Genomic DNA, 27,399 nt, shown 5'->3' on the forward strand with positions numbered 1-27,399 from the left:
TGGAGGGTCTGGCCTTGCCTCTGAGTTTGTCAGAGATGCTTCCTGTGTTTGAGCTTTTGTCTTTATTGCTTAACATCCTTAGGTGCAGTTTAATTTGATGCCTCTGGCTCATGGTGTCACATCTTGCCTGACACAGGTCAGGCTTTTGTAGAAGGAGGGCTGGAGGACGTAGGCCTTCCACATGACTGGTGAGCAAGGCAAAGCCAGTTGTGTTAGAGCACCAAGATGTATTGCTCAATATGTGTGGCACAATTTCATTGCGAAGTACGATATATTCAATGCAATAAGACCAGCTATATTCTGAGGCTAAGGTCAGGTTTCCCCCCCCATATTTACTCACGGGAAAAGCCGTTCCCCAACCATACCCTCTTTTCAGATTAAAAGCTATGTCTTGGACCCCTCCAGTGTAGGTTCTAGAACCCTGTTGGTCAGAGGAGCCCAACGTTCTCAGGCCGAAAGGAAAACGGGCGTTGCACTGCACAGATTCCATACATATTTCCCATCCAGGCCTTCTCCCCGAGAAAAAAAAAGAATACTGGCATATATAAATATAAAAGTGCGGTATAAATGTATGGAAAAGCAAGGGTACAATGTCCTTTTAAGGGCTCCTTTGAAAGGCATTGTTCAGATTTTGGCTCTTAGCCACAGCAAGGGCAGAGGTACCTTAACTCTCTCCTGACCGGGCCGTTAATGAGGCGCAGATGACTGAATTAGGCCCACTTACACTCTGAATTTTCAGCAGCATTAGGTAAAAATTTGAGGCAGGATCAGGTAGGTTTCATGGGTATATTTGTAAGTTCCTGCTACAGCCAACAGATATGCATTTTTCCCCCAACTTAATATCATAGAAATTCAGAACCTGCCAGGTCACCATGCATTTTGATGGATGTACATATTTTGGATAAATTTCATATTTTATTTTTATGTGTGTATATATATATATATATATATATATATATATATATATATATATATATATATATATATATATATATGTTTGTATAACAGTATCAGTGATAAGTGACAACATGATGGCTCAAAAAATAAAATATAGAATCAGATGTTAAAAACGAAGACACTTCCTCCTGTTTTTAAATTTCAGGTTTTATCAGGTCCGTTATTGAGCGGCATCAGTGTGCCTTCGCTGTCTGAGCAGTAAATGAGAGAAGTGAGAACGAAGAAAGGGTAGTAGAATAGCAGCGCATTTCAAAGACGTTGCTGTCGGTTTCACAGTTATTGCATGTAACTCTAGAGAAAACCATCGCCAGAGCGTTGTCGGATAATATTTGCTAAAGTGAGCCTCCTGGTGGTAAATAAATATATGACAACTATTTAGTTGTACGTCTTCGTTATGACGTATGTTTTTATTTGAGTATTTGACATTTATATATATATATATATATATCTATATCGTGGGCACTATTGCTCTTTATATTTTCAGTGCACGCCGACGTCATCCAAAGCGGAGATTCAGCTGAATTGTCCTTATTTTTATCACTTGCCTGCATAAATGGCTGTTTGTCTAGCTACCATTTATGCATAAAGACACTTGCTAAATCAAAAAATTACCCATCGCCACGTCTTGACTCTTGATGTATATCATAATTCGGACATCGGTTTATGCTTCGCTTTTTTATAGCTTTTCCTTGTAATGTTATACTCTACTGTTCTGCAGTTTCGTCTATGGTGCTCCAGTTATTGCAGCAATAATAATCACTTGGCATGGAGATATGACTCAATCCGGAGCTTTTCTAATATTTCTCTCGCAATGTGAGAGCATATGCGGCTTATGACGGAACTTGTTATTCATGGACGTCAGAAATTTTCGTTCCACAGAATGTGCGTTTTTACACCGCGAGAGGGCAGTGCGTATCCTCTAACAGCAGAGACCCCCGCAAACCCAATCACGTTAAAGGGCACCTTAGACCGCTGCCTAAAAGTGATACGTGGCTTATTTTGCAATTATTTTTCAGTCATATATATGGATATCTTTGGAAATTTATTATTTCCAGAAACGGTCTGTAAGTATTTGAAAATGAATTCTCATGGAGAGAACTGCCTTTGATGTACTATGTAGGAACCAGCTTCAGTCCTTCTAACCATGTGGGCAAACAATACCCCGAGATTTATTTTCTTAAAGAATAATTCTATGCACATTTAACTGAATTTCCCTTTGAGGCAGCATCTATTATTTTTTCCTCAACAAATGTTAACATCACGTAATTGACTCAGAGGACGACTGCTATGATTACGTAATGGCTAATTTAAATTTAATGAAAAGTAAATGTATTCTATATTGTTGCCAGACCCGGCTATAGGTTCCTGTGAATTAAAGTTAGAACAACTGTAAAAATAATTGAACAGTCGAGGTTTAACGGGAGCACATTTGTGCACATAATGAGGTATAAAATGGATGTGTTTATGTTCAGTATAATAGTGTACTGGCTCTGGTTCTACCTCAACCACACGTGCGCAAACTGGAGTGTCCGGTACCGTCGGTGTCGGTCATCATTATTTCAACATAAGGGGCATTTACTCTGGCGACGCCCGGCATCCCAATAGACTGTTACATTGGGCAACATACATTCTTCAAACACTTTATCTGATTCACACTGAATAAGATCCCACTAGCAAAAAAAAAGAAATAGCTTCCTTTGAGGAAAGTTGAAAACATATCACGGCTTCCGCATTCTGTTGCATATTTAGGCGTTTTAATTTATCCACAACACAATAAATAATGCATACCCGTATAATAAAAAATAAAGCCTGTCGACAAGTGGAAAATGTGAAGAGATTGGTGTTGGCGACGGCGTTGGCGTGAGGGGTGATCAGCGCTTTGAAGGGGGTGTGGATTGGGGGGGATGAAAGGGGGGTCTCCAGCCGCCGCTTTATCATGCAGACACCGCTCGGAAATCCAGTGGCGTCTCGTGCTAATTAGTCAGCGCGCGGACCTGCGCGCGGACCGCAAAGCGGAGGAAATAGCCGCCTACCTGCGCGCGCCCGCGCGACGTGTCATGATTGAAGCTGTAAAACAATTTTGACTTGACGGGATGGGTTGAATCTGTTTCTGCATCCTCAGACTTTAGATTAATTTAGAGGGTGCATCAGTTAAAATATTGCGGTACGAGGCAAAGAGAGGGCTGCGTTGCATTCTTTTGGTGTGAATAGCGTAACTTGCAAAATATTGCGCTATTCAATGCATATAGTTAACCCGACCATGAACTTTTTTTTTTTTTTTTTTTTTTTTACAAACTTTGCACCATACTAACTCAAGTTACCTTTCGTAATGAAAGACACGTAGGATTGTATTCAAATACATGCAAGTGATAAATTTGTTAACGTTCCCGTAAATAATTACCATCAGTTTTGAAAATCAAAATCATTTGACATCTTGAAGGTTTTGATCACCAATTTTCGCAAAATCGCACGGTGTCGTGAGGAAAATACGTTTCATTTATATTCACAATTCAGCTTGGATTTAATTCTTTTATCCTAAGATCAGTTCGCATTTGTGAGCAATGTCGTTGTATAGACGTTAAAATGCGTGAAGCTGTCGGCATTCTAGGCGTGTTCTTTCATCCTGGGTTTTAAATTAAGTGGTAGTGGAGCGTTTGGTCCTCAGCTTTCATTTTCATAACTAAAGGAGATTAGCGTTTTCGCAGAAGCTCTCGCATTTATTCAAACAAACCATTCTAGTTGGAGTAAAAAGGATTATACGCACATGAACTTGGAATACTGCATAGAAGACCGAAATTTTCCAAATCGTTAGTTCCATTGCGTACCCCCTCCCTCTCAGTCTCTCTCTCTCCTGTGTGTGTGTGTGTGTGTGTGAGAGAGAGAGAGAGAGAGAGAGAGAGAAAGGGGGGGGGGGGGGTGCTCCATAATATTAGTATTGGACTTGTATGAATTTACGCCTTTTCACGTTATGTTGACTGCAGGTCAGATGACTTTACGAGGAAAGGCAGCAGACTCAGTATATCTTATGGCTGTGTTTTTATTTATTTTTTATTTTTCGAAAATTGAAGCAAGGATACACAACGACAATTACTTCATGTGTGCAACTACAAAGCATAATGCATCTAACTATTCTCTCACTGGCGACACGGCTGCTCCCCTGGGTCGCACCTCGAATGTGCCGTGTTGAGGACGGTGTTTAGCGGATCACTGTCTGGACCCATTTGGTGAGTTCCAGTGTTTTCCTAACACTCTGGTGGTCCCCCCGCTTTGCGCAATGACAGAGACGGTTCTTGTTCTTCACCATTGGCCCTCCCATTGCTCATTGTGTCCTCGGAGAGAGAGGGGGTGAGGGGGAGGGAGGGAGGGAGGGGAAGGAGAGGAGAGTTAAGAAAAGAGAGAGTTGGAGGATACCGGAGTCTAATTGACAAAGTGATCAGAGACAGGAGGAAGGACGCCCGCAGGATAGTTGCGCTGTTTTGATATCCTCCTTGCTGCATCACTCTCTCCTCGACCGTGTCAGATTATTTTCCCATTTCAACATAGCGTCATAATTCTGCGGTTTATTTTTTTTTCTCTCATTAATTAGTCGGATATTTTCTTCCTCTGCAGTGTAGGATGTTGTGTCCTCACTAAGCGCCTTTGTGGAAACCAAGAGTTTACGCAGAGAGCGGCGCGCGCATTAGGCACTTAAATTGGAGTTTCACGCAAAACGAGTGAACGGCGGGAGAAGTTCAGCGGACGGACCGCGGCGCACCATAATCGCACGGACGGTGCTTCGTCATTGTCATCTTGTTTCTAAACTTCTTTTACCAACCATAAGGAGGATTACCATTTCATTTTTTGGCAGCATCAGAGAAGCACTTCCACCTTCCCGTCTTTGATGCAAGGGGGCATGGATATCAGGATGAGTCACGGACAGTGCTGCAGCGCCGGGATTCACCTACTCCTGGCCGTCGCTCTCATCGCCTGCAGTTCGCAGATGCTGGTGGATGCGAACTCCTGGTGGTAAGCCATCGTTTTCTCAGCGCACTGCATGCACTCGAACGAGTGGATTTCTTTATTTAATACACTATCTTTATCAGTAGCGCGGTAGCTCGGGCGCATGGGTGAGCCGCGTTGACAGATGCGCTCCTACAGGTATGACTCGGTGACGTAGGCCTATCGCAGCTGTAACTGACTCGCGGAATCCTATGCAACAGAACAGCGACCAAATGTGTGGCATTATCACAATATTTACCTTTCAGCTTCAGCACACAAATGGTCAGGGGTTTCAAAAAATGCTCGAGAGATGCGTTGAGTTAACGTTGAATAAAATACGCATAGCCGACAGTACACATTTGTGCTCAGCAGAAAGAAGAAAAGTCTTCAAAAAGTTTTTTTTTTTTTTTACATTTCATTTTGGTAAGTGGTTCGTTAATTATTGCAACAGTGTTGCTTGCTGTCACATCCGTAAAAGCATATTCCACTTAACAACTGTTTCACACTGAAGACTGAACGGGCCGATTTTTATGTTCTGATTGCTAATCACATACCAATGCATGCATCACAAAACACCTCGCTCGACATTACATTACATCCCTTCAGAATTACTGTAATTACCTATATTTCTGTTTATAAAATATACACTTAAAATATATAAGTTCATATTTTATAAAACCACAGGCGGATAATAGCTATCCACTGGATCAATTTGAATTACAAAAGGTAAGCTACTGTTGAACACTATATACATACACACATGCATACATTTTTTGCCTTCGCCCTGACTCTCAAATCCACTTTAGAGTAAAGGACGACCTAATTTCAGGGCTCCCTTTGTTTTTATTTTGTAGGTCTTTAGCGATGAACCCTATTCAGAGGCCGGAGATGTACATCATCGGCGCCCAGCCGCTGTGCAGCCAGCTCAGCGGCCTCTCCCAGGGCCAGCGGAAGCTGTGTCAGCTGTACCAGGACCATATGGTGTACATCGGCGAGGGCGCCAAGACCGGCATCAAGGAATGCCAGTACCAGTTCAAGTACAGGCGATGGAACTGCAGTACGGTGGACAACATGTCGGTGTTCGGCCGTGTAATGCAGATAGGTAAGAAAAGAAGAAGTTTATCACAGTAGTTATGACATGTAGGCAAGATTTTTTTTTTCTTTTTTGCATGGAGTATTTGTTTCTTTTTTCCGGCCTACACCCAACGTTTATAAGTTCTGTTTTTTGCTGCATTTGGATTGTCAGAATTCAGACGGTAATTTTGTGGGAAAGTGGTGCATGCTTGTTTCGACTCTGGTAAGCCATCGCCAGACAGTCTGTCTCTCCTCCAAGAAAGCCTCCCTTGCTCTCAGCAATTGGGTGTTAGTTCCGCTCGTCCGCGAAACAAGGTGTAAGGTGTCTTTAACTGTGCTGCGGATGGAGCGGGCGAAGCGGGCGATCCCCTCCTTCCTCCCTCTAAATAGCAAAGGAGTTATTTGCAGTCAATCGCGAGATTTATATTGAGGTGTTAGTCCCGCCATTGTCCGCAGCCTCTTTTGAAATGCAATTATACAATGACACGGAGTCGGGAGATCCGGGGTCCTATTTGAAGTCTCGGGCCTTTGGCTAATAAAACGCCCCTGAAGGGTAGTCGCGCAGGCGGAATATGTATCCACTGTGTTTCTTTTTATGAGCGAAAGATCTCGGCGAGATAATGCTTAATATGTGTTGTGTAGATTTTTTTTAGGCGTTGACCATCAAAAATCCAAGTTCAATAGGCCTATTAAATTCTCAATGGTCTCAAAGTCGTGCTCTCCGTTCATGCCAGGACACGAGATTAATTTTAAGAAAACGAATTTAATTTTAATTTAATTTACTCCGGGGAATTAATAAGTATCTGCTATCATGAAAACGCAGCCAAACTTACGCTAACTGCACGGAAGATGCATGCGATGTTTATCACGTTCAGTGAAGCCGATGTCACCCAAAGCGCGATGCCCAGGGGTTAAATGCCCCCGGGCGGGCAGGAATGCAACCGGAAATCGACCTATATGGAAAAGTGTTTATGATCTGTGGGATCTGCTGTCCATATGAGTTTAATCGGAAAAAAGGCGGGGGACATATGTAAAGCAGATGGAAGGTGCTCGCGGCGGTATGAACCCTAACGGTGTTTTTGGCAAAAAATATTTTTAAGGAATTACTGAACTCCTTTCTTTGGCCTCCTTCGCTGTCTGTCGCAGGTAAGAGTACTGGGTTTTTCCTCTCATTCACGAGGAGTGAAAAACAGAGACCTGGCATCCCAGAATATACATGTGAAAGCTGGTTTATACCCTTCCCTGGCACCAGCCCCCCTCTCTAACCACCACTTTCATTGTTTCATTCTGTTTTCACACCTTTTTTTTCTCCACAAGTGGGATCTGAGGCCGTGGGACTTTGTGAGGAAGATTTTATGTTTGTCAGACTGCTTGGCTGTTGTGTTGTGGGTTTTTAAGTCTTGTGTTTTAATTGCTGAGATAGATCTTAATTAAATATTAGCATGTGTAACAATGAAATATAAATATAAATGTAAATTTATCAAAAAAAAAGCCTCCACAGACTAAAAAATGTTCCCCTTCTCTCAAATGTTTCCCAACACCCTTATCCCAGATGACTCATTTTTGGGAAGTAGTCTGTTTATGTGACTGAATATTTAATGGAGCTATCCACTAGCGGTGCAGGGCAGAAAATACGCTGAAGATGTTATGTGCCCCCAGTTTGGAGACCGTGCACTGTGTATTCAAAACTTCAGTGGAGATATTGTTGTCATGAGTGGTTTTACTCTGAGAAACCTGGATGGTTGCTCTTTACCTGTAAAATACAAGGAGTCAATGGTTGTCCAAGGAGGTGCTGTTGGATGGAAGTTCAGAGTTGAATAGTTTGTCAGCTCATGTGGAAGGTTTAAGGTGCTCAACCCAAACTGCCTCAGTCAGGACCCAGCCCTGTGAGAGGAGACCATGTGAAAACAGTAATCAGTGTAGGTCACCCTGGATTGTTTGCTAAGTAAATGTAACATTAACATAATATAACAAATATATAACATTATTGTCATTTAGCAGATGTTCATATCCAGAGCAACGTACATAGGTTACAGTTTTATGCAGCTGGATGTTTCCTAAGGCAGTTGTGGGTTAAGTACTTTGCCCAAGGGTACAACAGCAGTGCCCCAGTGGGGAATCAAACCAGCAACCTTTTGGTTACCAGTCCTGCTCCTTACAACCAGACCACGCTGCTGTAGTGTAACTGGGTACCTCTGTGCCTCTCTCAGGGAGCCGGGAGACAGCGTTCACCTACGCCATCAGCGCGGCGGGTGTGGTGAACGCGGTGAGCCGGGCGTGCCGCGAGGGTGAGCTGTCCACCTGCGGGTGCAGCCGGGCGGCCCGCCCCAGCGACCTGCCCCGCGACTGGCTGTGGGGCGGCTGCGGCGACAACGTCAACTACGGCTACCGCTTCGCCCGCGAGTTCGTGGATGCCCGCGAGCGTGAGAAGAACTACCCGCGCGGCTCCGAGGAGCACGCCCGCACGCTCATGAACCTGCAGAACAACGAGGCCGGCCGGCAGGTGAGTCCACACACCCGTGCATCCCAGGAGCGCCCCCTCTCTCTTTGCACCTTTGGCTGAAGCTTCCCTAGTGCCTTTCACTTTGGGAGGAATTTTACTTTGCATTATTGTCATTTAGCAGATGCTCTTATCCAGGGTGACTTCCAGTAGGTTACAGTTTTTACATGTTGTCCATGATACAGTTAGTTATTTACCAAGACAATCCTGGGTGAAGTACCTTTCCCAAGGGTACAGCAGCAGTGCCCCAGTGGGGAATCAAACTGGCAACCTTTCGGTTACAAGTCCTGCTCCTTAACCACTATGCTACATGGGCACCCCTGCTGTTCAATAGGATTCAGATGAAGCCAGGTTTCAGATGGAGAGAGCTGGAGGCTGGACTGTGACTGGTGCTATGGTCTGTTAAAGACGGGGTGCTATGGGAGCTATGGAGCATGGAGACAGTGTGGTACTGTGTCTGAAGGCAGGGCTGTAGTGGTGAACAGGGGTGCTGGACACTGATATAGCTGAGTCAGCACATCTGCATCCATCTGCTGTGTGAATAGGTTAAGCAGAGAGAGAGAGGGGAGATAGTGATATGAACTGAGAGAGAGAGAGAGATATGAACTGGGTCAGACTTGGTTACTTGAGTTTTTATTTGGACAGGAAGAAGGCCCAGAAATCCAACCGCATTTGACAGGCAGAGGGGAACAGATCTCAGTGACTTTTTATAACATCAGTTTAATTTATTGAGCCTCTTAATTGTTGGTTTATTTTTCCTTGAGGTCAACATCTGAATGAAATCGGAATAGAAACCAGGGTCTCACTTAAACAAACAAACTAACTGACCAACATGGGGGACCGTGACTAAAGCCTTGCGGCCGGCCGTCTGCTAAAAGCAGCCAGCACAAAATCAATAAACAACAGGCACTCGCTGGAATGTTTGTGTGGGGAGAGGTGCTCTTAATTGCCAGGGTGGGGGATTTATAATTGATTGGAAGTGACCAAATGGCCACGCAGTGGGGCTAACGCCCTTGGAGTTTGAGGGGTCAAGAGGTCAACGCACATTCCTTTGGGAAAGGGGCCGAGCCGTGGGCTGGCAGCCCTGCATTAGGGGCAGCTTTCAGAGGGAGCGGAGGAGTAATCTCTCATTCGGCTGGAATTACCCCGGAGTTCCAGGTCGCAACGAAATGGGGTCACTGAGTTAGAAAATCCAAGACGACTTGGATGTAAGGCCCTGGTTTCCCGGTGGGAATAATAGCGGAGAGCCCCCGTTGACTTTTCTAACTACTCCAGCCATTATTCATGCCCAGAATAATAGCATCTCTTTCTGACCGCCGGCAGCTGTCTGTGGCAGGCTGTCTTTCTCAGCGAGTTCGGTTCTTTTAGCGGTCGGTGAATGTGGTGGGGGCGGGGGTCTTTCCCCCTCGTCCAGAGATTCTTATCCCCCCTGCCCCCATTCTGGCACTGGTGAGAGGCATGGCCTTCAGACACGTCCAGGTGGACATCCCTGCCCTTCTGGGGCTTATCAGTCTCCAGGCGTAGCTGGAGAATGTCAGTCAGTCCTGGGAAAGTGCACAGCGGACGGGAATGCTCCTGTGATGGCCCCCCCCGTGCACTCCGTATTCTTCCCGGAGCCTGGGCAGGGGCGGAGGAGGCCAGCGTCCTGTTTGCCCTGCTGTATCACGGACGCTGATCTTTCCACCGTGTGTTTTTCAGTAAATGCGTTTATTCAGGGTGTTTACCGGGAAGAGTGCTTGCTCCCTCTCGTTATGGAAGCTCCCCGAAAGTCCCATCCCTGCCTGGAGTTCCGAGAGGTCATGGGGTCAAGGTGCGGAGTGGAAGGTGCTGTGTGGCTGGCCGGGGCGGGGGTGGGCGGGGTCGGGACAGGGGAGATTACATCTTTAGCGTCAGATCAGGGTTTTGGCTTGCGGGAGCCAATGGGCCATGACCGGAGGCAGATACCCACCAGCAGCAGACTTCAGACCCGTTTTTTTCAGCTTGGTAGATCATGGCCGGGGATCTGAGCAACGGCAGCCATTTTTTTGTGCCAAGTCTCCTTTTCAGTCATTGTCTGTGCTCATTCTGGACGGAAGCGGGCTGTGTGAGGGTGGGTGTGTCGGGGGGGTCGTTTCAGGCGTTTGTTCGGCAGAACCCCCCCGCGCCGGCCCGGCAGGCAGCAGGCCTTTCTGTTCGGCTTGTTTGCCAGGGATTTGTTGTGCATGGAGGCGCTTGGGGGCGCAGGCTATTGTGGAAGTGTCAGGAGCGTATCGGAGGGCCCGATCGCAGCCCCTGATGCGTCTCAGCTTAGAGGCATGAGCCGGGGGTGGCGGGGAGGGGCGCTACAAGGTTCCGGTTCCGTGGGTCACAATGGCCCCCCCACCCCCCCACCCCCGTCTGCTCACAGGGGCTTAGCGGAGACTGAGCTCTGTGTGTCTGCCACACCAAACACACGGAGAGGGGCTGCCTGACGCACACACACACACAGAGGAAACACACTCGCACACACACACACACACACACTCACATACAGGCAACACACAAACCCACACATAGGCACACACACATACACAACAGACACACACACACAGACAGCACACATTCTCACACACAGGCAACATGCACCTATTCATAGTGTTGAGTGTATTCTAGCAGTTTCTTTGATGATTTACCTATTGTTAATGCGTTATATTTTTCCATTGATAGCACTGCCTCCACCACAGACAGCAATGAAACTCTCCTGCCCTGGGTCTGAGACTCATTCTGGCCTGGCTCAGCTGGGAGAGCTGGCCTGCACTCCATACACATTCTGTAGTGGACAGTGGCACTACTCCATACTGGGCTGTGTTGTTTTGTGCATATCTGTTTAAATATTGAGGGTGACCCCCCCCCCCCCCCCAAATCTCTGCTGCTCTGAGGGCTCGTTTACCCTCCTGCTCCCCTCCCCCATTGTTCTGCCTCTCAGGAGTGAGTCTCCGACAGGGATGGACGGCTCTGTCTGTCATCTGTAGTATCAGTGCGCCCAGCAGGTAGACCCGGCAGCTGCGTGCACAACTCCAGCAGCAGGAGGGGCCGTTTAGAGAGGAGTCATACTCCACTGCTCTGCCCCGCCATTAGATAACCCTCCACTGAGGGAAAACAGCCTGTTTGCCTTTGTTTTGTGGCCAATTTTTTTTTTATTGGTTTGTTTTGTCTCATAAAATGGGAAGCCTGACTTCAAGATTCTCAGAGCTTATGGAGGTGCATTTTTGGACTTGTTGCTTGACTGGGGTGAGATATGTTGCCCCCCACATTAACCCCCAAAGATCGGCATCAGGACTTTTCAGAGGTCAGAAAGGTCAGGGGGTCAAACTCTGGAGGACTGGGTGCTGAGTGGATGGACCCTGTGGGAGGAGGCGGTGGGTGGGGGGTGAGGGGCTAGTTTTACAAGAGGAAAACCCAAACATCAGGAGATGCAATGACGAGGCAGTGAGAGGCATCGCCCCCTAGTGGATGGTCCTGAGAGAGCAAGGGATGAAGTCCCATGTGTGTTTAAAATCAGAGCAACAGATGAAGTTGGTGATGTCAGTGTAGCACTATAAAGTGCAGTCCTCTTGTCACTTCTCCAGTGTTAGATACCTCCTCCCACCCAGGGTAATTAATCTGTAAGCAAAGGTTAGTAAAATGTTACCATAAATGTTATTATAAGCCCAGGTAAGAGAACTCCTGAGGTCACATGGATTATAAGCCATCTGCTAGCAGAAGAAATGTTTGTCTCTGCTGATGAAACCATTCGTCCCAGCGCTGCACTGAGCTCAGCCTTCAGAACAGAGAACAAAACAGACAGGCCAGCTCGCCGCAGAATTCAGACACGTCTGCAGGTCTCCAGGGGAGGGCCTTGAAGGGTTGAGATCTCCTTCTCTCTCACCTGCGCTGTCGGACAGGTGTCAGCTGCAGTGGACAGGCCCGGAGCGGGGGGGGGGGGGGGGGTATCCACCTGAAAGCTCTGTGGCGGCCCATTCCGCCCCGGGCAGCAGGCTTGTTAAAGGGGCTCATCTGAGGTGCGAGGCAGAGGCCATGGTGAAGTCCTCTGAAGGCAGCGCTCTCTTTGATGTACCTGTGCCCGGTTGAGGGGCCAGAGAAAGCCCCCAGGACACTGCACACAGACACAAAGGGAAGCAAGAGAGACAGGGGGCTCACGGCTGTCTGCAGGGGGGGGGGTCCCAATCAACAAAAACAACAGGAGGAAAAACTCTGAGTTGGGGGGGGTCTGTTTGACCCTCCCAGAAAGCTGAGAGAAAAGGCAGCAATAAGGAAGCTTGGTTTAGTGACTGTGTGCATGTGTGTGTGTCTGTGTGCGTGTGCGCGCGTGTGTGTAATGTGTGCATGTGCGTGTGTGTCTGTGTGTGCTGTGACTCCAGCTCAGCAGAAAAGCGGGTGTTGGCAGACGGCAGTCTGTTTGTTGGCCTCGTTTGTCCTCTGTCAGGCCTGAGCGATCTCCTTTCAGGACTCCCCTGGATCTGAATGCTGAAATGTGGACCACCGAGACCTTGCGGCTGTTAGTAACATGACCTGGGGCACGTCAAGACAACAGTCTCTCCTGGTGTTACCAGCTTAGCGACTGAATTACCTGTTGTGGAGTTTTAAAACATACACTCAAAATTTGAGTTCACTGTTGTATTTGTGTTGTAAGATCTTGCTAAGTGCATTTGCAGTAAGAAAGCCCCTCTCTGCCCTATTTGCGTGTGAGGGTGTGAGTGTGCGGTTGCAGTGCTGTGCTGGTGAGTGGGCTCTTCCTGGGTCTTCAGCGTGTGTGATGCAGGGCTGTGTGTTGTTTTTCCCCCGGACGGGTCGCTTCCTGTCCCCCGGGGGGCTCTGGGGCCCAGACTCTCAGGTCCGGGACTGTTTGTTCTTCAGACTCATGACTCACTGATAGCAGGTCAGACAGTATAAAACCTCTGCTCTTACCAGTGTGAATGTGGACATGACAATACCTGTCAGGTGTAGCTGGCGTAAAGAGAATAAGATAGTGGGTTTTAATATAAAGTGCCTCCTTCTGCCAGTGGTTTGGAAAAAACATCTCCTGGATATGGTTAGTGCAAAGACAATACGTCTGGTAAAATGCTGTATCCAGCATAAGTGTAAAGTGTGTTTAGAGTAGTATGTTTGCTGTAGAGGTACAGAGGTAGTGTGAGTGAATCTGCCAGCCGGCAGGCTGTCTGGAGTCTACCTGATTACAGTGCTGTGTGTATTGTGAGGATGTTTGGCCATTCACCCCTTTGTTTCTTAAGTGCTGGTCCTGCTGGTTCCATTCTTTGCTTTGTGAAAAGACCAGGAGCTCCGCCGTCTGAAAGCAGGGGCCATCAGCTCTGACAACAGGGGAGGGTGCCGAGAGCTCAGAGGGAGATCTCCAGGCTGCAATTCACTGTGCACACCAGCAGGGGTCAGCTTCACACTGATAATCTATGAAGGAGCTCACTGTTGCATCTTCATGCAAGTGGTACACACCAGCTCTCAGACCCTGTGACTAATACATTCAAATGCTCTTCAGTGCGGGCAGTTTGGAGACCCTCCTGTTAACTGCATTCTGAAGTGACTCTGTATATGCCTGTAAGTGCTCTGAAGATGTTTGGTGATTACAAGGTCAAGAGTTTGCAGAAGGACTGTGTTTAAGTACGGGGTTAGAGGAAGAGTGTCGAGTAGCATAATGAGTCCGTTAGCATTTCCTCTTTTTGCATTTTTTTCCTTCATCACCCAGCATTTGTCATTGCTGCTTGTATGCAAAGCAGCCCAAAAGTCTTGGGTGGGAGTGCAGGGTGAGCTGAGTGTGATTCTCTCATACACATGCACACCAGCTCAATTATTATTCACACTACAAGTCCCAGAGTGCACTGCAGCGAAGTGTGCACCGAATGGAGGATAAGGGCATCTCCACTGACATCATCCAGGTAACCTGCAGGTGCCTGATGAGTCTCAGTGTGCTGAAAGGTGTATGATAGGGACCCCGGCCTACCACCAGCAGATCAAACCCAGTTTGTTCTGTGGGCAGTCAGTCATCATCGGACACCTTTCCCTTTTGATGCTGCCATGAGTTACTGTACAGCCAGTGATTTGTGTCTGTTGTCAGCCCAATTCAGATTTCATGTGCACAATTATATTTCACACATGTTCAGTACATTTGTGTGGGTGTAAGTGGCTGCTGTCTGTATATTTGCAGGGACTTTATATATTACATTATATAATATTTCATACAATAAAGTTATATTGTAATGTTATGTAATATTTTAAATAACATTACATAAGATTTTACATGTACAGAATATTACATTTTAGACCCGTGACAGAGTAATATTTTCACAGTTGTTACAGTTACAAAAGTAATTCCTACAGCCCTCTTTATCTTCATTGTTTATGGGGTGAGCAGACACACCAAGGCAAAATACAAAGCTTGTAAGTGCATAGTTTACAGAAACGTGGCTGAAACATTTCAGTTTAGGCACCATGCTGAATCAGTACCTTACCTGCAAATCGGACCTGCAGCCTCGGAGTTTCAAGTCCAGCTCCGTAATCAGTTTGTCGTAACCTGCTGTTTAGATAAGCGCGTCTGCTGGATGATGATGATGATGTAATAAATGGGCCGTTTCTCTCTCTGTCCCTGCCCTCTCTCAGGCGGTGTACAACCTGGCCAACGTGGCGTGTAAGTGCCACGGCGTGTCGGGCTCCTGCAGCCTGAAGACCTGCTGGCTGCAGCTGGCTGACTTCCGGCGCGTGGGCGAGTTCCTGAAGGAGAAGTACGACAGCGCGGCGGCCATGCGCATCGGCCGCAAGGGCAAGCTGGAGCTGGTCAACAGCCGCTTCAACGCACCCACGCCGGAGGACCTGGTCTACATCGACCCCAGCCCTGACTACTGCCTGCGCAACGAGACCACCGGCTCGCTGGGCACCCAGGGCCGCCTCTGCAACAAGACCTCGGAGGGCATGGACGGCTGCGAGCTCATGTGCTGTGGCCGCGGGTATGACCAGTTCAAGACCTACCAGCACGAGCGCTGCCACTGCAAGTTCCACTGGTGCTGCTACGTCAAGTGCAAGCGCTGCACCTCGCTGGTGGACCAGTACGTCTGCAAGTAGGGAACGGCAGCCGATGGACAGGGAGGGAGGAGGGGAGTACAGAAATGAAATAATGATAATAATAAGAAAAAAGTATATAATTTAGCCAACAAACAGATGATAATAATTTAATAAGACTTTTTTATTATCCCTGACTGACGTACAGAATGGAGAACTTTTAACAGCACGGTGCGAGGATGCAGAGGTGCCGCTCGGTTTGATCGCTGGGTCTTGGCTCACGCGATGCTCGCTCTGCAAATATGCTCTGCAGCCTCTGATTGGTGGCCTATGCGGACCAAGAAGTCACATGACCTGCCTCAGCCACTGACTGTGTCTTTAAAGGGGAGGGTGATGTTACTCTGGAGCATTGTGCAGGCTGGCCTCAGAGAAGGAGAGGGAGCAAAGAGGAGGATCTCCTCCTGATCGCCTCAGAAACTGATAGCAGTCACTCTTCCTGCCTCGGGTTCCCTGCTCCTGCTCCTGCCCTCTGCCCTGACCACCCCTGCCTTCCCTCTGATGGAGCTCTAGCCACGCCTCACACACTGTGTCAAATTAGTCTTTGTGTGTGTGCTGGTGTGCTATTCCCACATCTATCTGCCCTTCCACTCCTGGCTGAACAGACACAGACACAGAGCCCCCTGCTGGCGGCACAGTGGTCATGCACTCTTGTGTACAGGTGGGAAGAGAGCTGTTGCCATTGTCTGCAGGGAGCTCAGGGAGGCTTTGTGATTGGAGGATTGAGAATGATTGACAGGATGCCTGTGGACATGATGGACAGGGTGGTGCTGAGGGCCCGGTCGGGGATAGAGACACTGCCCAAAGACAGGGGACAGAAGACATCCGAAAAGTGAAAAAATGTAGCAGACGCCCTCCTCTCAGCGGTGGGCTCAGCGTATGCATCATGCCTCTCACCCTCCAGAGGCCACATGGGTCTCTCTCAAGTCACATGACAACACAGCTTCAGGGTCTGGGCTAATTTTAAACAAGAAGATCAACCTGCATTACGTACTGCTCATGAAGGAGACTGGCTTGTGGCTGGGAACCCACACGAATTTCTCTTACGGAAACTGTGCCCTGTATTGTGACGACATGGGGTTCTTACTGTTCAGCCCCGAACGCATACGTACGAACCGCCTGGCTGCAGAACAGACCTGGAGGTGTGAGCAGTGTGTCGTAGAGTAACGTTTTAGCATATACCGAAAGTGTGAGAGGAAATTCAGGGGGAGGATGGCAAATTTATCGTGGGAGATAAACTGGCAAAAACGAACATTTTAATAATTGCTTTTCATATTATACATTTTATATACTGTTTCGTGTTATCAGTATCCCAGCGTGTGTTTTGATGTGCTTGCCACACCACGGTCACTGCTTGAAATGTCTGCTTGCATCCTCTCCTCATGCAGTGCCGCCAGTTGGGCTGCAGCCTTCGCCGTTTGATGCGTGTCGTTGGAGAACCTGTAAATAATAGCCCGTATTAGAAAATCCATTTTAAACAGACAACAAGCCGTCTGTAACATTTTTTTTTTATATTATTCCAAACAACTGCTGTCACATGATTATATGCTCAATGTGTATATGTAATTCTCTTTCTCTACAAACTAGCAACATTAAAACAATAATAATTATTATATTCTTATGAAAAATGCACCCATGTTTGGAATTATTCCCCCTAGGCCTCTTATTGTCTCTCCATGGCACAGAAAAGCAGATGTGTCTGTCATATAATTTGTCTGCAACCATTACATGTGCCCGGAAATGACGTTTTTTTTTTTTGTTACAAAATAATTAAGCACTGCTTTAGACACAGTTTCTATAGAATAGCTTAAATTAATCAAAAATAACTGTGGGTAAGTAAGAAAAACAGTAAAAAAAAAAAAAAACAGAACAACCTGAATTTATGGTGTTATAGATTTTGATTTGTCACTGTTTCTTCCAGTTAGACGCACCACCACTCATTATTTCTTGATAAATATTCTCATTTACTGGAGACCTGGAGTAAATAAGCCCATTATCCCGGCACAGTCCCGGAGAGGAGAGGAGAGGAGGGGAGGAGAGGACAGGAGAGGAGAGGACAGGAGAGGGGAGGAGAGGAGAGGAGAGGAGAGGAGAGCATCACTACGCCGTCTTCCTCTCCGCTAAAGTGCTACCAGCGTTATCGCTAATCTGTTTTCTGCTGGAAGACTAATGAAGTGGAGAGTGCGTCAGAAGCAGATAGCACAACATTAAAACACCAAATTAAAGATAATGAATGCTGTACAAAGTAATGTAACAAAGGCCCTGGGTGAAATGATGCGGCCTGGGGTAAGCGTCTTGCCTGGGAGCTTCTGTATCTTATTATCATAGTGATTAAGAGCTGTGTAAAGGACAGAGTGCTCCTAGCTAATCCTGATCAGACAGCCTGCCCCTGTAGCAGGCAAGCACTCTACCACACTGCTACTCAACCGTGACAGGAGTATACTATGCCACACTGTTCCTCCACAGTCATGATACTATACTACACTGCTACTCCACTGTGACAGCAGTATACTATTCCACACTGCTACTCTACTGTCACTAGAGTATAGAGTATAACTGTATATCACACTGTAGTCGCATTGTGTTATGACACTGTCACAACAGTGTGCTGCTACACTGCTAATACACTGTCACAAGAATGTTCTGTGTTAAGTGCTGTTACACTATTACAGGAGAATACTGAGGTACACGGCCAGTACACTGCCATAGAGTATTTTGAGTTACACAAGCAATTATGTTGTTACAGGAGCACACTGTGTAAGACTGCAATATCACACCATTCTTAACACCATCCTAACACTGCAAAAACTGAGGCTTAACAACTTCCTGCTTGAACCCTCTCCCTCATGAAATAAGTCCCTCTGTTCCAACAGTTGCAAAGATCTGTATTTCTCTTAATGGGAGATCAGCGTCCTGCAATCATTACATAATACAGCATATCTTTTTAAGGGCTTTGATGTTTGCCTGAACGTGGTGCCTGTTTTGCAATGTAAAGTCATGGATTAACACCACCCCTATCAAGCTGTAACACGGATCAAATTATTGGTTTTACTCAGAGATCTAAATCATAAAAAGAGGGACCATTCATATGCTGAAAATTGTTAGTTTGAGTATGTCCATATTCTTATTTTAATATGGCAGGTGTGGTAAGGATATGAATGGTGTCCTGAAGAGGTTAAACAGACATGGCTGCTAGTGCTCATTCCAGGTGCTGCTCCCTGAAAACCTGTTTGAGGGCGGTGTCCTTCACCCTGTTCCACCCCGGATGAATTCACACGTAAAGCAGTCGGTTAACTGCCTGGCTATTCTCATTCATGTCAGCACTGTTCTCATGCTGAGTGCCTGTTATTCTCTGCCAGACTCATTTCTTTCTTGCCATTTCAGCATTGCGACATCTTATGTCGCCATCACAACCTCAGCCTATTTGCGTGACCAGGGCCTAACCGAAGCTCTCCGGCCTCTCGCGAGAGATGTCTAAACAAATAGTCCTCCTGATCACTTCTGTTAGATAGATTGAAGTTTCTGTGCTTGCCTAATTGCATTAATCTTTATCCCTCTTCCTTCTCTGACAACACCCCTCCACTGCACGCGCACACACACTCCCACAGACAAACACACACCCATGGATTTCATCTGGTAATCCCATCACACACCCCCCTGTTTGTGTTCTGGACTCCAGATCAGTATTTTTCCTCTCCAACAATGAACAATGATCCATTTTTCCCTGCGCCGCCCCCCCCCCCCGGCTGCCTCTCTCTCAGGCCGTGATGTCTTTTTATGCCACCGCACTGCCTTTGGAACCTTCATTCTCTGGTCATTTACGCCATTTTAAAATTAGAATTAAATGCTGGGTTTCTTGCTCATCTGAAGTCACCCACTCAGCAAACCTGTCCTCCTGTTTACTTGACAGGCTGTTGGGGTGTGGTTTATGCACATATGCACACACAGGCACACACACACCCGCTCATGCACACACTTAAATCATAAGTCTTATTTAGCTGTCATTAGTCTTACAGTGCGTGGCGCAAAGAAAATCCTGGATTATTCTGATAATGTTAATGTGTCTGCCAGGTATTGTCCAGACATGCCAAAGACAGGCGTGTCTGAGATGCTGAGATGACTGAGATCATGGACAGTGGTGGGTGCTGGTCATCTACTCTATATCCTTCTGTAACTCACACAACAGGGCTCTTATGAGAAAACTAATATTGCATTTAAACCACAAAAAGAGGGATGAGGTATCGGTTAGCTCATCATGAGGTTCCAAAGTGGACATGGGTTTGGCTTCTTCTGTCTAACAGAGATAGGCGGGAGGGACCTACTCTACACTGCTGTAAAATGTTTACAGTTACACATGTGCATAGTGTCCTTATATGACTGTGAAGAGGAGTGGTACGGACCAGGATTTTTCCACTCAGGATTTGAAAGGAATGTTGTGGATTTGGATGCGCCATGGGGGCCTTGGCATTGCGCCAGGCTGCACCGGTAACGGCTTATAGGAAATCTGTCTGCACTCCTCCCGCCATCCCTCTCCCACTCCCTCAACAGGTCACACCTCCTCCCGCGATCCCACTCCCTCCACAGGTCACACCTCCTCCCGCCATCCCTCTCCCACTCCCTCCACAGGTCACACCTCCTCCCGCCATCCCTCTCCCACTCCCTCCACAGGTGAGTGTTTTTCCGTTCGTCCCGTCCCCAGCCTCATTCCGCCTGCTCGCTGAGCCGCAGGTGGAAAACGAAGCAACCCCTCCTTTTTCCTTTTTGTTTGCATTTTCTCCCTTTTTTGACTCCTAACCGTATGGAAATGCACAGGCCTGTCTCACTGCAACATGCTCAGCGCTCACACAGGAGGACTGTGGTGTAGGACTACAATGCCCAGATACACACGTATGCCATCCATGACTATTTTTAAACTACAAGTTCCAAAGTGCACCAGGAGAGCGAATGCTAAATGGAGGATATGCCCTTGACATTATCCAAGAAAATGTATCAGGTAAAAAAGAACATATGGGCTGTTAAGGACTTCTTTCTTAATAGTGACGTATTGATCACCGCCATGCCTAAGCTAGACTTTGCCCAAGTGATTGCCAGTCCTTCAGTCAGTGGTTTCTATACACACAGGACTCGTGGGGGGGGGTCATGCAGTTTGTGAACATCCGTACACAGTATACAGGAAACTATGATCACTCAGATACTGCGCGCCAAGGACAATGAGTCCAAACAACAAATGCAGTCCTGCTGGACTGTCCTGTTCTCTCCCCCACTCTCACTCCCAAACATGAGCTATCTGATTAGACTGTGAGCCTTTGACCCCTCTCCTGACAGTACTGGCAGCGGCTGGGTGCCCTGTGTTCCGAGCGAGGGGCGTGCCCTGCATACTGGCGTGGTGCCTCTGGGCAAGGAGAGGCTGCTGTCAACTGCCAGGGTGTGTGTGTGTGTGTGATGTGCCAGCGGAATTCAACGTCCTCATTCGCCATGCCTACCTGTAGAATTCCATGTACATATACATTCCAAATACACAGAAGCAGGAGTAGTTAACAAAGTTAATGACTTTTGTTAGAGCGAGTTATAAGGGGAAAGCACATATCAAAAAATATTCATTCCACTATACCATACAAAAGGAAACAACGAGCCACGGAGGTTCAAAATGACTGAAAAGACGAGGGAATTGGTTACAGTTAACATTAATGAAATGTTTTTTACGGACATAAGCATTGTCTTTTAGACATACTCCAACATCCACTACAAAGTAGCAGCCAGTTAACATTATTTATTAATTTTTACAGTAGTTTTTAAAATTTTTAAATGGTGACGAATTAATCAAGGATAAAACACGTTTCAATGGTTGTGATGAACGGGTCTGTCTGACCCTCATCAAACTGGATGAGGTACATTAGCCATTACATTAATTTTAATGGAGATTTGGTGAGTATTTTCTGTGAAATTTATATATCTTTCTCCTCCCTGCCTCACACACAATACTGTAACTAATGACCATGACAATTTTCTGCTTTGAGCTCCACGTGTCCAGGTTATTCTCCAGCACACTGTATTCAATACGTCTATAGCTGAAAAGCAATGAATGATAATAATAGCGGAAAAGATATTACCAAAATCAATATGCCAGTACAATTTGAATTAGAGCCGTTATCACAATGTATACAGCTAACAGAATTTAAGTGGTTTTAGTCTGAAAACGGTTAACGTTGCTGACATACCGTATTAACGTTTCCTAAAGATAAGGATCAAACTAAGGCGGAAAAACAGTAAAGAACTACAAGTACCGTCAATTCAGCGAGCGCCACAGAACAGCCGGATTTTTTTCCCGACCTTCGACCGCTAACCACCTGTTCCAGCTGAGGCGCGTTCATTGGCTATTCAGCACTTGCAGCGCGTTCATTGGCTGTTCAGCACTCACGCGAGGGGCGTCGCACGCGCGCTGTGCTACGGCATCAAGGAGTCATGTCAAGTCAAGTCAGTTTGTAGGAGCGCTATGTAACCGCTCGGATGGTTGTACACAGCAGTCCGGCGCTCTCAGCTGTTTGCTTATAGCTAGCCTCGTCACATTTAAAGGACAACGTTATCCTGCCACACTTTCAGGTAAACTAAGCTCGCAGTACTTTTGTATGTGTCTAAATAATAGTTTTGTCTTATTCAGGAAGCAACGCGGGGCAGGTGTACTCGCTGTGCGTCGCTGTTTATAGCTTGTTAGCCAGCTGCCAGTACAGCTAGCTAGCTGCCTCGCTAACCACAAAATAAGCAGTTGTAACGTTAAAATCAAGTTTGAAAATGAACGTTGGCTGACTGCATCTCACCTGCCCGTAGATAGCAGTGTGAGGGAAGTGGTAGAAAGGCGTATGTTCGTCTTCACCGTGTATGTATTGTTTTCTGGCTAACTTAGCTAGCTACATTAGTTTACTTAGCCAGTTTGCCTTTGTAGCCCGATTTAAGTTGCTAACATTAGTGGCTGCCCGGGACAGGAACAACACAGCCCGTGCTTATCAGCCAGCGTCAGGCTAGCCCAGCGACTTTCATATGGCTGAACAAAGTAGTTTGGTTGTTAGGTAGTAAAACCGTTAGTTTCTTTTTTGCTAGGCGTAGCTAGCTCGGTGACATGTCTCTGAGCGAAGCTCGCGAACTGTCTCTTTAACAATAACGTCAACCACAGACCGTTAGTTGGTAAGCTACATTTTCGACTTGTATCGTTGTGGTATATGCTTGTAGTTAGTTTAAGTTAGCATTTTTCCATAGGTGTGTAATTTACTAGCTGGCTCAAAGTTGGTTTGTCAGCTTTCTTGTTTACTAGGAAGCTGGCTACACTGTGTTGGCTGGCTGCATTAGCTTGCAGGCTAACTTAGGTTGCTACGTTAACCGTTGCGTATCCGTTTCTTTGTCTCGGAAGCTAACTAGCTGGCTGTGCTGTTGCTTCCTGGCTATCAGTCTAGCTCAGCCACAGTGCTTTATCATTTTAGTGAAATGTTTATGTTCATAATTATGTGTGACTGTGTGCAGGCTGCTAGTTAGGCAGACTTGGTAACGCAGTTGGAGCTGTTGCGGTGCGTTACCTGGCTAGCCAGGTCGCTGGAAAGCTATACCCTGATACCCCAGCTATCCCGTCCTGCTAACCAACTAGTTTTACAAAGAAGGATTCAATACTTTGGTGGTTTATATTTTGTATTTTGTCGGTAGCTCGCTTTATGGTCACGATCATGGGAATTTTGAAACAGCAAAACAAAGGTGGCCGGTTTGTTTTGTTCCAGAAGGACGCCAGAAAAGGCGATCTGTCATTGGTTTTTAGCAAACTGTTGGCTAGCTACTTTTGCAATTGAACTTGTTTTAACTAGTGATTTCAGGAATCAGTTGACATTAGCTAGCCGTCTGTATGGTAACAGCGCTTAGACTGGTATGTTAGCTAGGGAGCTAGCTGTCTTGTGTTGATTTGATGTGTGCGGAAGATTGAGTTGAGCTTGAGCACAATAGCTAACATAAACGGTTAGCTGCGTTTTTTAAAACTTACTTTGTCTGCGATGACATTCGTTTGCTGCTGTGTTCAAGAAAAATAAATTCGCGTTTAGACATTCATCTCATATTTTGGCATTGTCGGATCTAATCTGTTTTCTTTTGGCGTTAAGAATTTGTGAAGCTGTTCCTTTAGTAACACAGATCCCCTCGACAGCTATGACTGTTTAGCCAAATGGCTCTGATGCTCCGTGTTTGTGAGGTTATCCGGGGAATTAAGTGATTCAGGACTGAGGAGTAGGTTTGACATATAACCTACAAGTTACACGTGAGCTCTGAGCGATTGGGGCAATTTAAAAAGAGATACCAAAGCGAACATAGTTTAAAAAAAAAAAAAAAAAACAAATCAGGACAGATTTGGCCAGTGTTTTTAGCTGTGGTAGTAGCCGTTCCTTCACCCACTGCAGGTAGCAGATCTGCAGGCTGTCATTTGGTCCTGTGCTTATTGGTTTACAGAACCTTGCTTTGAAGATAAGTCTGAAACTGGAGGCTAACCGGCGCAATCTCTCTGTCTGATCGTCTTCACCACATTTCCTCTCGATTTGGCCGCACGGCATCAAAGCAGTTTCCTAAATCATATGACAGATTGCAACATTTGTAATCTCAGGGTACCGGTGCCATGTAAACTACTTTTCTCCTACTTTACAGTTACACAGCAGTTAAGCCAAACTGAATTTTGAAATGAGTATCTTGGACCTGTTAACAAAGAGCTCTTTATCCGTACTGGTAACGCAATGTGCTGTCAGTTTTCCTGCTTGTTCTAAAATTGTCGGGGGTGAGTTGAAGAGACCTTCACGCATGCTAACTTTGAGGATGGCTTCCAGGAAATTCTTTCACTGTTAAAGGTCCTGGCCTTGGTGCTGTGAGCTGAAACGTAAGCAAGGCCGCGCATGTTGCAAGGACAGCCCGGCTAGCACTTCTGAGCAGGGGAAGAAACACCAGGGCTCCAGCGCTGTGTTTGCGTGTGTTGTAAGGAGTGATTACAGTGACATTTACATCAAGCCATTCAAACTGTGTTCACAGACAAAGCTTTCTGGAAAATGAATGTTCATTTGGACTTTATTGTGTTTGCAGCCTTGTAGTTTGCAGACAGTGCTCCGGTGCTGTCTAAAAATAGATGTGATGCCTACAGGTAAGCATCTTAAGCAGAACACTTGCAGTTGAAAATGGAATAAGGCAGGTGGAGTGCTGCTTCGGTACAGCCCAGGTAAAAGATCCAGATCTTAGATTCTGTTTATATTTAGCAAGTCAACTTCATTGAGGCACACACTTCAAATAAAAGGGTTTCTGGGTTTCAGCTGCGAGGTAAAGTAGGGTTGGTTAAGTTGTCTGTTGTTAAAAAAAAAAATCATTCCAAGACAGATCCGGACAAAACTAACAGCAGTGTAATATTGACAGGAAGATGTTTTTATCAGTTCAGTGGAGTGCATTTCCTGAACTATATTTCCACGTCAGCTACAGAATCTCTTTATAACCAGCCGTTAAATCTTAATTGGCACAATGAAGCTATTTTTATTTCGAGTTGTGTTTCCCACGTCATAGCCATTTATGGATGAATCAATCACCACAATGCAAGTACTTTTAGTCACTGCCCCCCGAGATTTGAGAAGAAGATAATTGGTGAAATTATTGCAGCGGACGAATAAGTAGATCAATAAGTAAAGCATTTGAGAAGCTGGAAGTTCCTTTTGTATTGTGTAAGTGGGTCAGGAAGATGGTGTATAGACTATGCAGCCAGTGTGGTTTGACAGAAAGTTCAAAGAGAATGTGATCACACTTTAGCAGAGTGTCTGGAAGGTTTGTGGCTGGCTCTCACCTGTATTCAGCCCATCTTGAGCATCACTGTTTGGCTTGTGCTGTGTCGTGTCTTGGAGCCCAGAATTCCCCCAGGGCAGGACTGGGCTCCAGAGAGACTGCCGCTGTATAGTAAGGCAGTTTGCACTGAAGGATGCGCTGGCCAGATCCAAACTGATTGACTTTTTATTTTAGTTTCATTAATTTTTCCATATTCATAGCATGTGTCACTGCAGTTGGAAAATGATTAGGATGTGCTTGGGGTCGGGACTAATGTAACCGGTCCTTGTGGATAATGTGCTGAGAAGTGATTGGTCCGTGTGCCGTATGACAGCCTGACAGGCATGTTGGTGCCGTTGAGGTGGACTGGGGGAGGTGTGGCGTGAAGGGAGGACGGCTTCTCTCCGGCCCTCCATGCCTGACTGACCCAGCACGGACCATCGGATTCCTGGCAGGTCATATGACACTGGAACAAAGAGCCCAGTGTTGGGCTGCTGCGTCCAGCCATTCGCGCCTCAGAACCAGTCACACGGCTGTCCTGCCCAGAGAGGGTACCGATAACCCCTTTTGTTCAGAGTCTGGCTGCCTTTTGGGTTTTTTTTTTTTTTAAAGACGCCCACAAGGAGGTGTAATATTTGTGAAGACAAATATAGTGAACCGTCACCAGAGATGCTGTGTTGGCCCTCAGTGCCCACAGCAGGAGGATTGTGAAATGATGGAAAGCACAGGAGGGGTTTACAATACCGAAGAACTTTGCACTTTCTCAGTCTGGCCTCAGTTCTCGACATTTTCCGGTATTTGGCTACGTTATTTTAGCTTGGGGTGTTACTTCCCTGTGTTCCATGAAATGAGCCACGAGTCCGATAAGTTGCAGAGCCTGGCCATGCTGGTACGGTGGCCTCGGAGGGGGTCATTCTTACGGGTCATCAGATTACTTGCACATTCTTTTCTCCTTTTGATGCGTCCAGGTGAATTTCGGAAGCATCAAAGGCGAAGGGTGTAGGCGCTGATTCTTCACTGAAAGTTCCTCGTGAATTGTTCTGTTTTCTTGGGTATTGGAACTTTAATAATGATTATTATGAGTTATAAGTAAGGAGCAGGCAGAGGGAATGCCCACACAGTGCCGTTGGTTCTGGTAAAGTCACACCACGTGTTCATGGAGATGAGCCTGTGGCTTCCTCTGTGGGCACAGGCAGCTTGCCAGCATTTTACCCCGTCAGAGTTCCCCATCTCTGTCTTAAAGTTCCACCCTCTCGCACCCTCCCTCCCTAAACTGTGCAGTGGGAGGGAAATCTGGCTGAATTTTTGACCTGTCATCCTGAAACTGGTTTGGAGGCTTTCAGTAATAAACAAATGCTGACAGGGTCACAAACCGCGTAGAGTTCAGCGCTATGACTCTGGCTGCTGGCAGTTGAGTGAATGGGCTGCTTGGCCCTCTTGCACTTAGGGTGTAGAGCTGGAGCAGGTGGAAAAGGAAACTGGCAGATAGTGGACTTTCATAATGTACTCCTCTTTTCACCAGAAATGTCGTCTTTTTGGTGGGAGCGTTCAGGATCTGTCCAGAACACAGTGCACTCTACACAGACTGAGAGTATTATACTGTCTGATTACTCTGTGTGATAGTACAATACTCTGTCTGTGTGGAGTGCAGTGTGATCTGGACAGATTCTCTGGAACTACCCGAGAGCCGATATGTAGCATTAATGTGTGCATCGCGGGTTTAGCGCTGGCATTCTGGTCACACCTTGAACAGTTTCAGCCTGACCTTAAGTGTGGCTTTGGCTGTGTTTCAGCTGTGCTTCTTTGTGTTGACACTGCACGGCCAGGGTGAAAGGATTCAGAGGGCAGGAGCCCAGCCTTTGGGGCTTGTGAGTGGCTGAGATGATCCTTACTAGGATGTTAGCTTAGATGCAGAAGATCAGCGCTTACTTTAGTTGGAACTATGGTGCTGTGAGCTGAAAGGGTTTAGCTGATGTTCAGAGACCTAGGCTTGTAGA

At 46.5% G+C, this 27,399-nt stretch overlaps 2 protein-coding genes across 2 annotated transcripts in view; both read left to right on the forward strand.

The window, feature by feature from the left end:
• The first annotated feature begins 571 nt into the window (after positions 1 to 571).
• wnt5b (wingless-type MMTV integration site family, member 5b) lies at positions 572 to 15,756 on the forward strand. The gene is made up of 5 exons (XM_036517789.1): positions 572 to 585; positions 4,885 to 4,962; positions 5,790 to 6,037; positions 8,220 to 8,512; positions 15,137 to 15,756. The coding sequence occupies exons 1-5, from the start codon at positions 572 to 574 to the stop codon at positions 15,593 to 15,595; spliced, it is 1,092 nt and encodes a 363-aa protein (XP_036373682.1). The 3' UTR covers positions 15,596 to 15,756.
• Positions 15,757 to 22,073: 6,317 nt separating this feature from the next.
• The window catches only part of adipor2 (adiponectin receptor 2), a 36,260-nt gene continuing 30,934 nt past the window's right edge, over positions 22,074 to 27,399 (forward strand). Inside the window, exon 1 of the mRNA XM_036517603.1 lies at positions 22,074 to 22,189. The gene's annotated coding sequence lies outside the window, so the exon portion shown is untranslated. The remainder of the gene's footprint in view (positions 22,190 to 27,399) is intronic.

This window comes from Megalops cyprinoides, chromosome 23, assembly GCF_013368585.1.
Source record: "Megalops cyprinoides isolate fMegCyp1 chromosome 23, fMegCyp1.pri, whole genome shotgun sequence".
Taxonomy (NCBI): Eukaryota; Metazoa; Chordata; class Actinopteri; order Elopiformes; family Megalopidae; genus Megalops; species Megalops cyprinoides.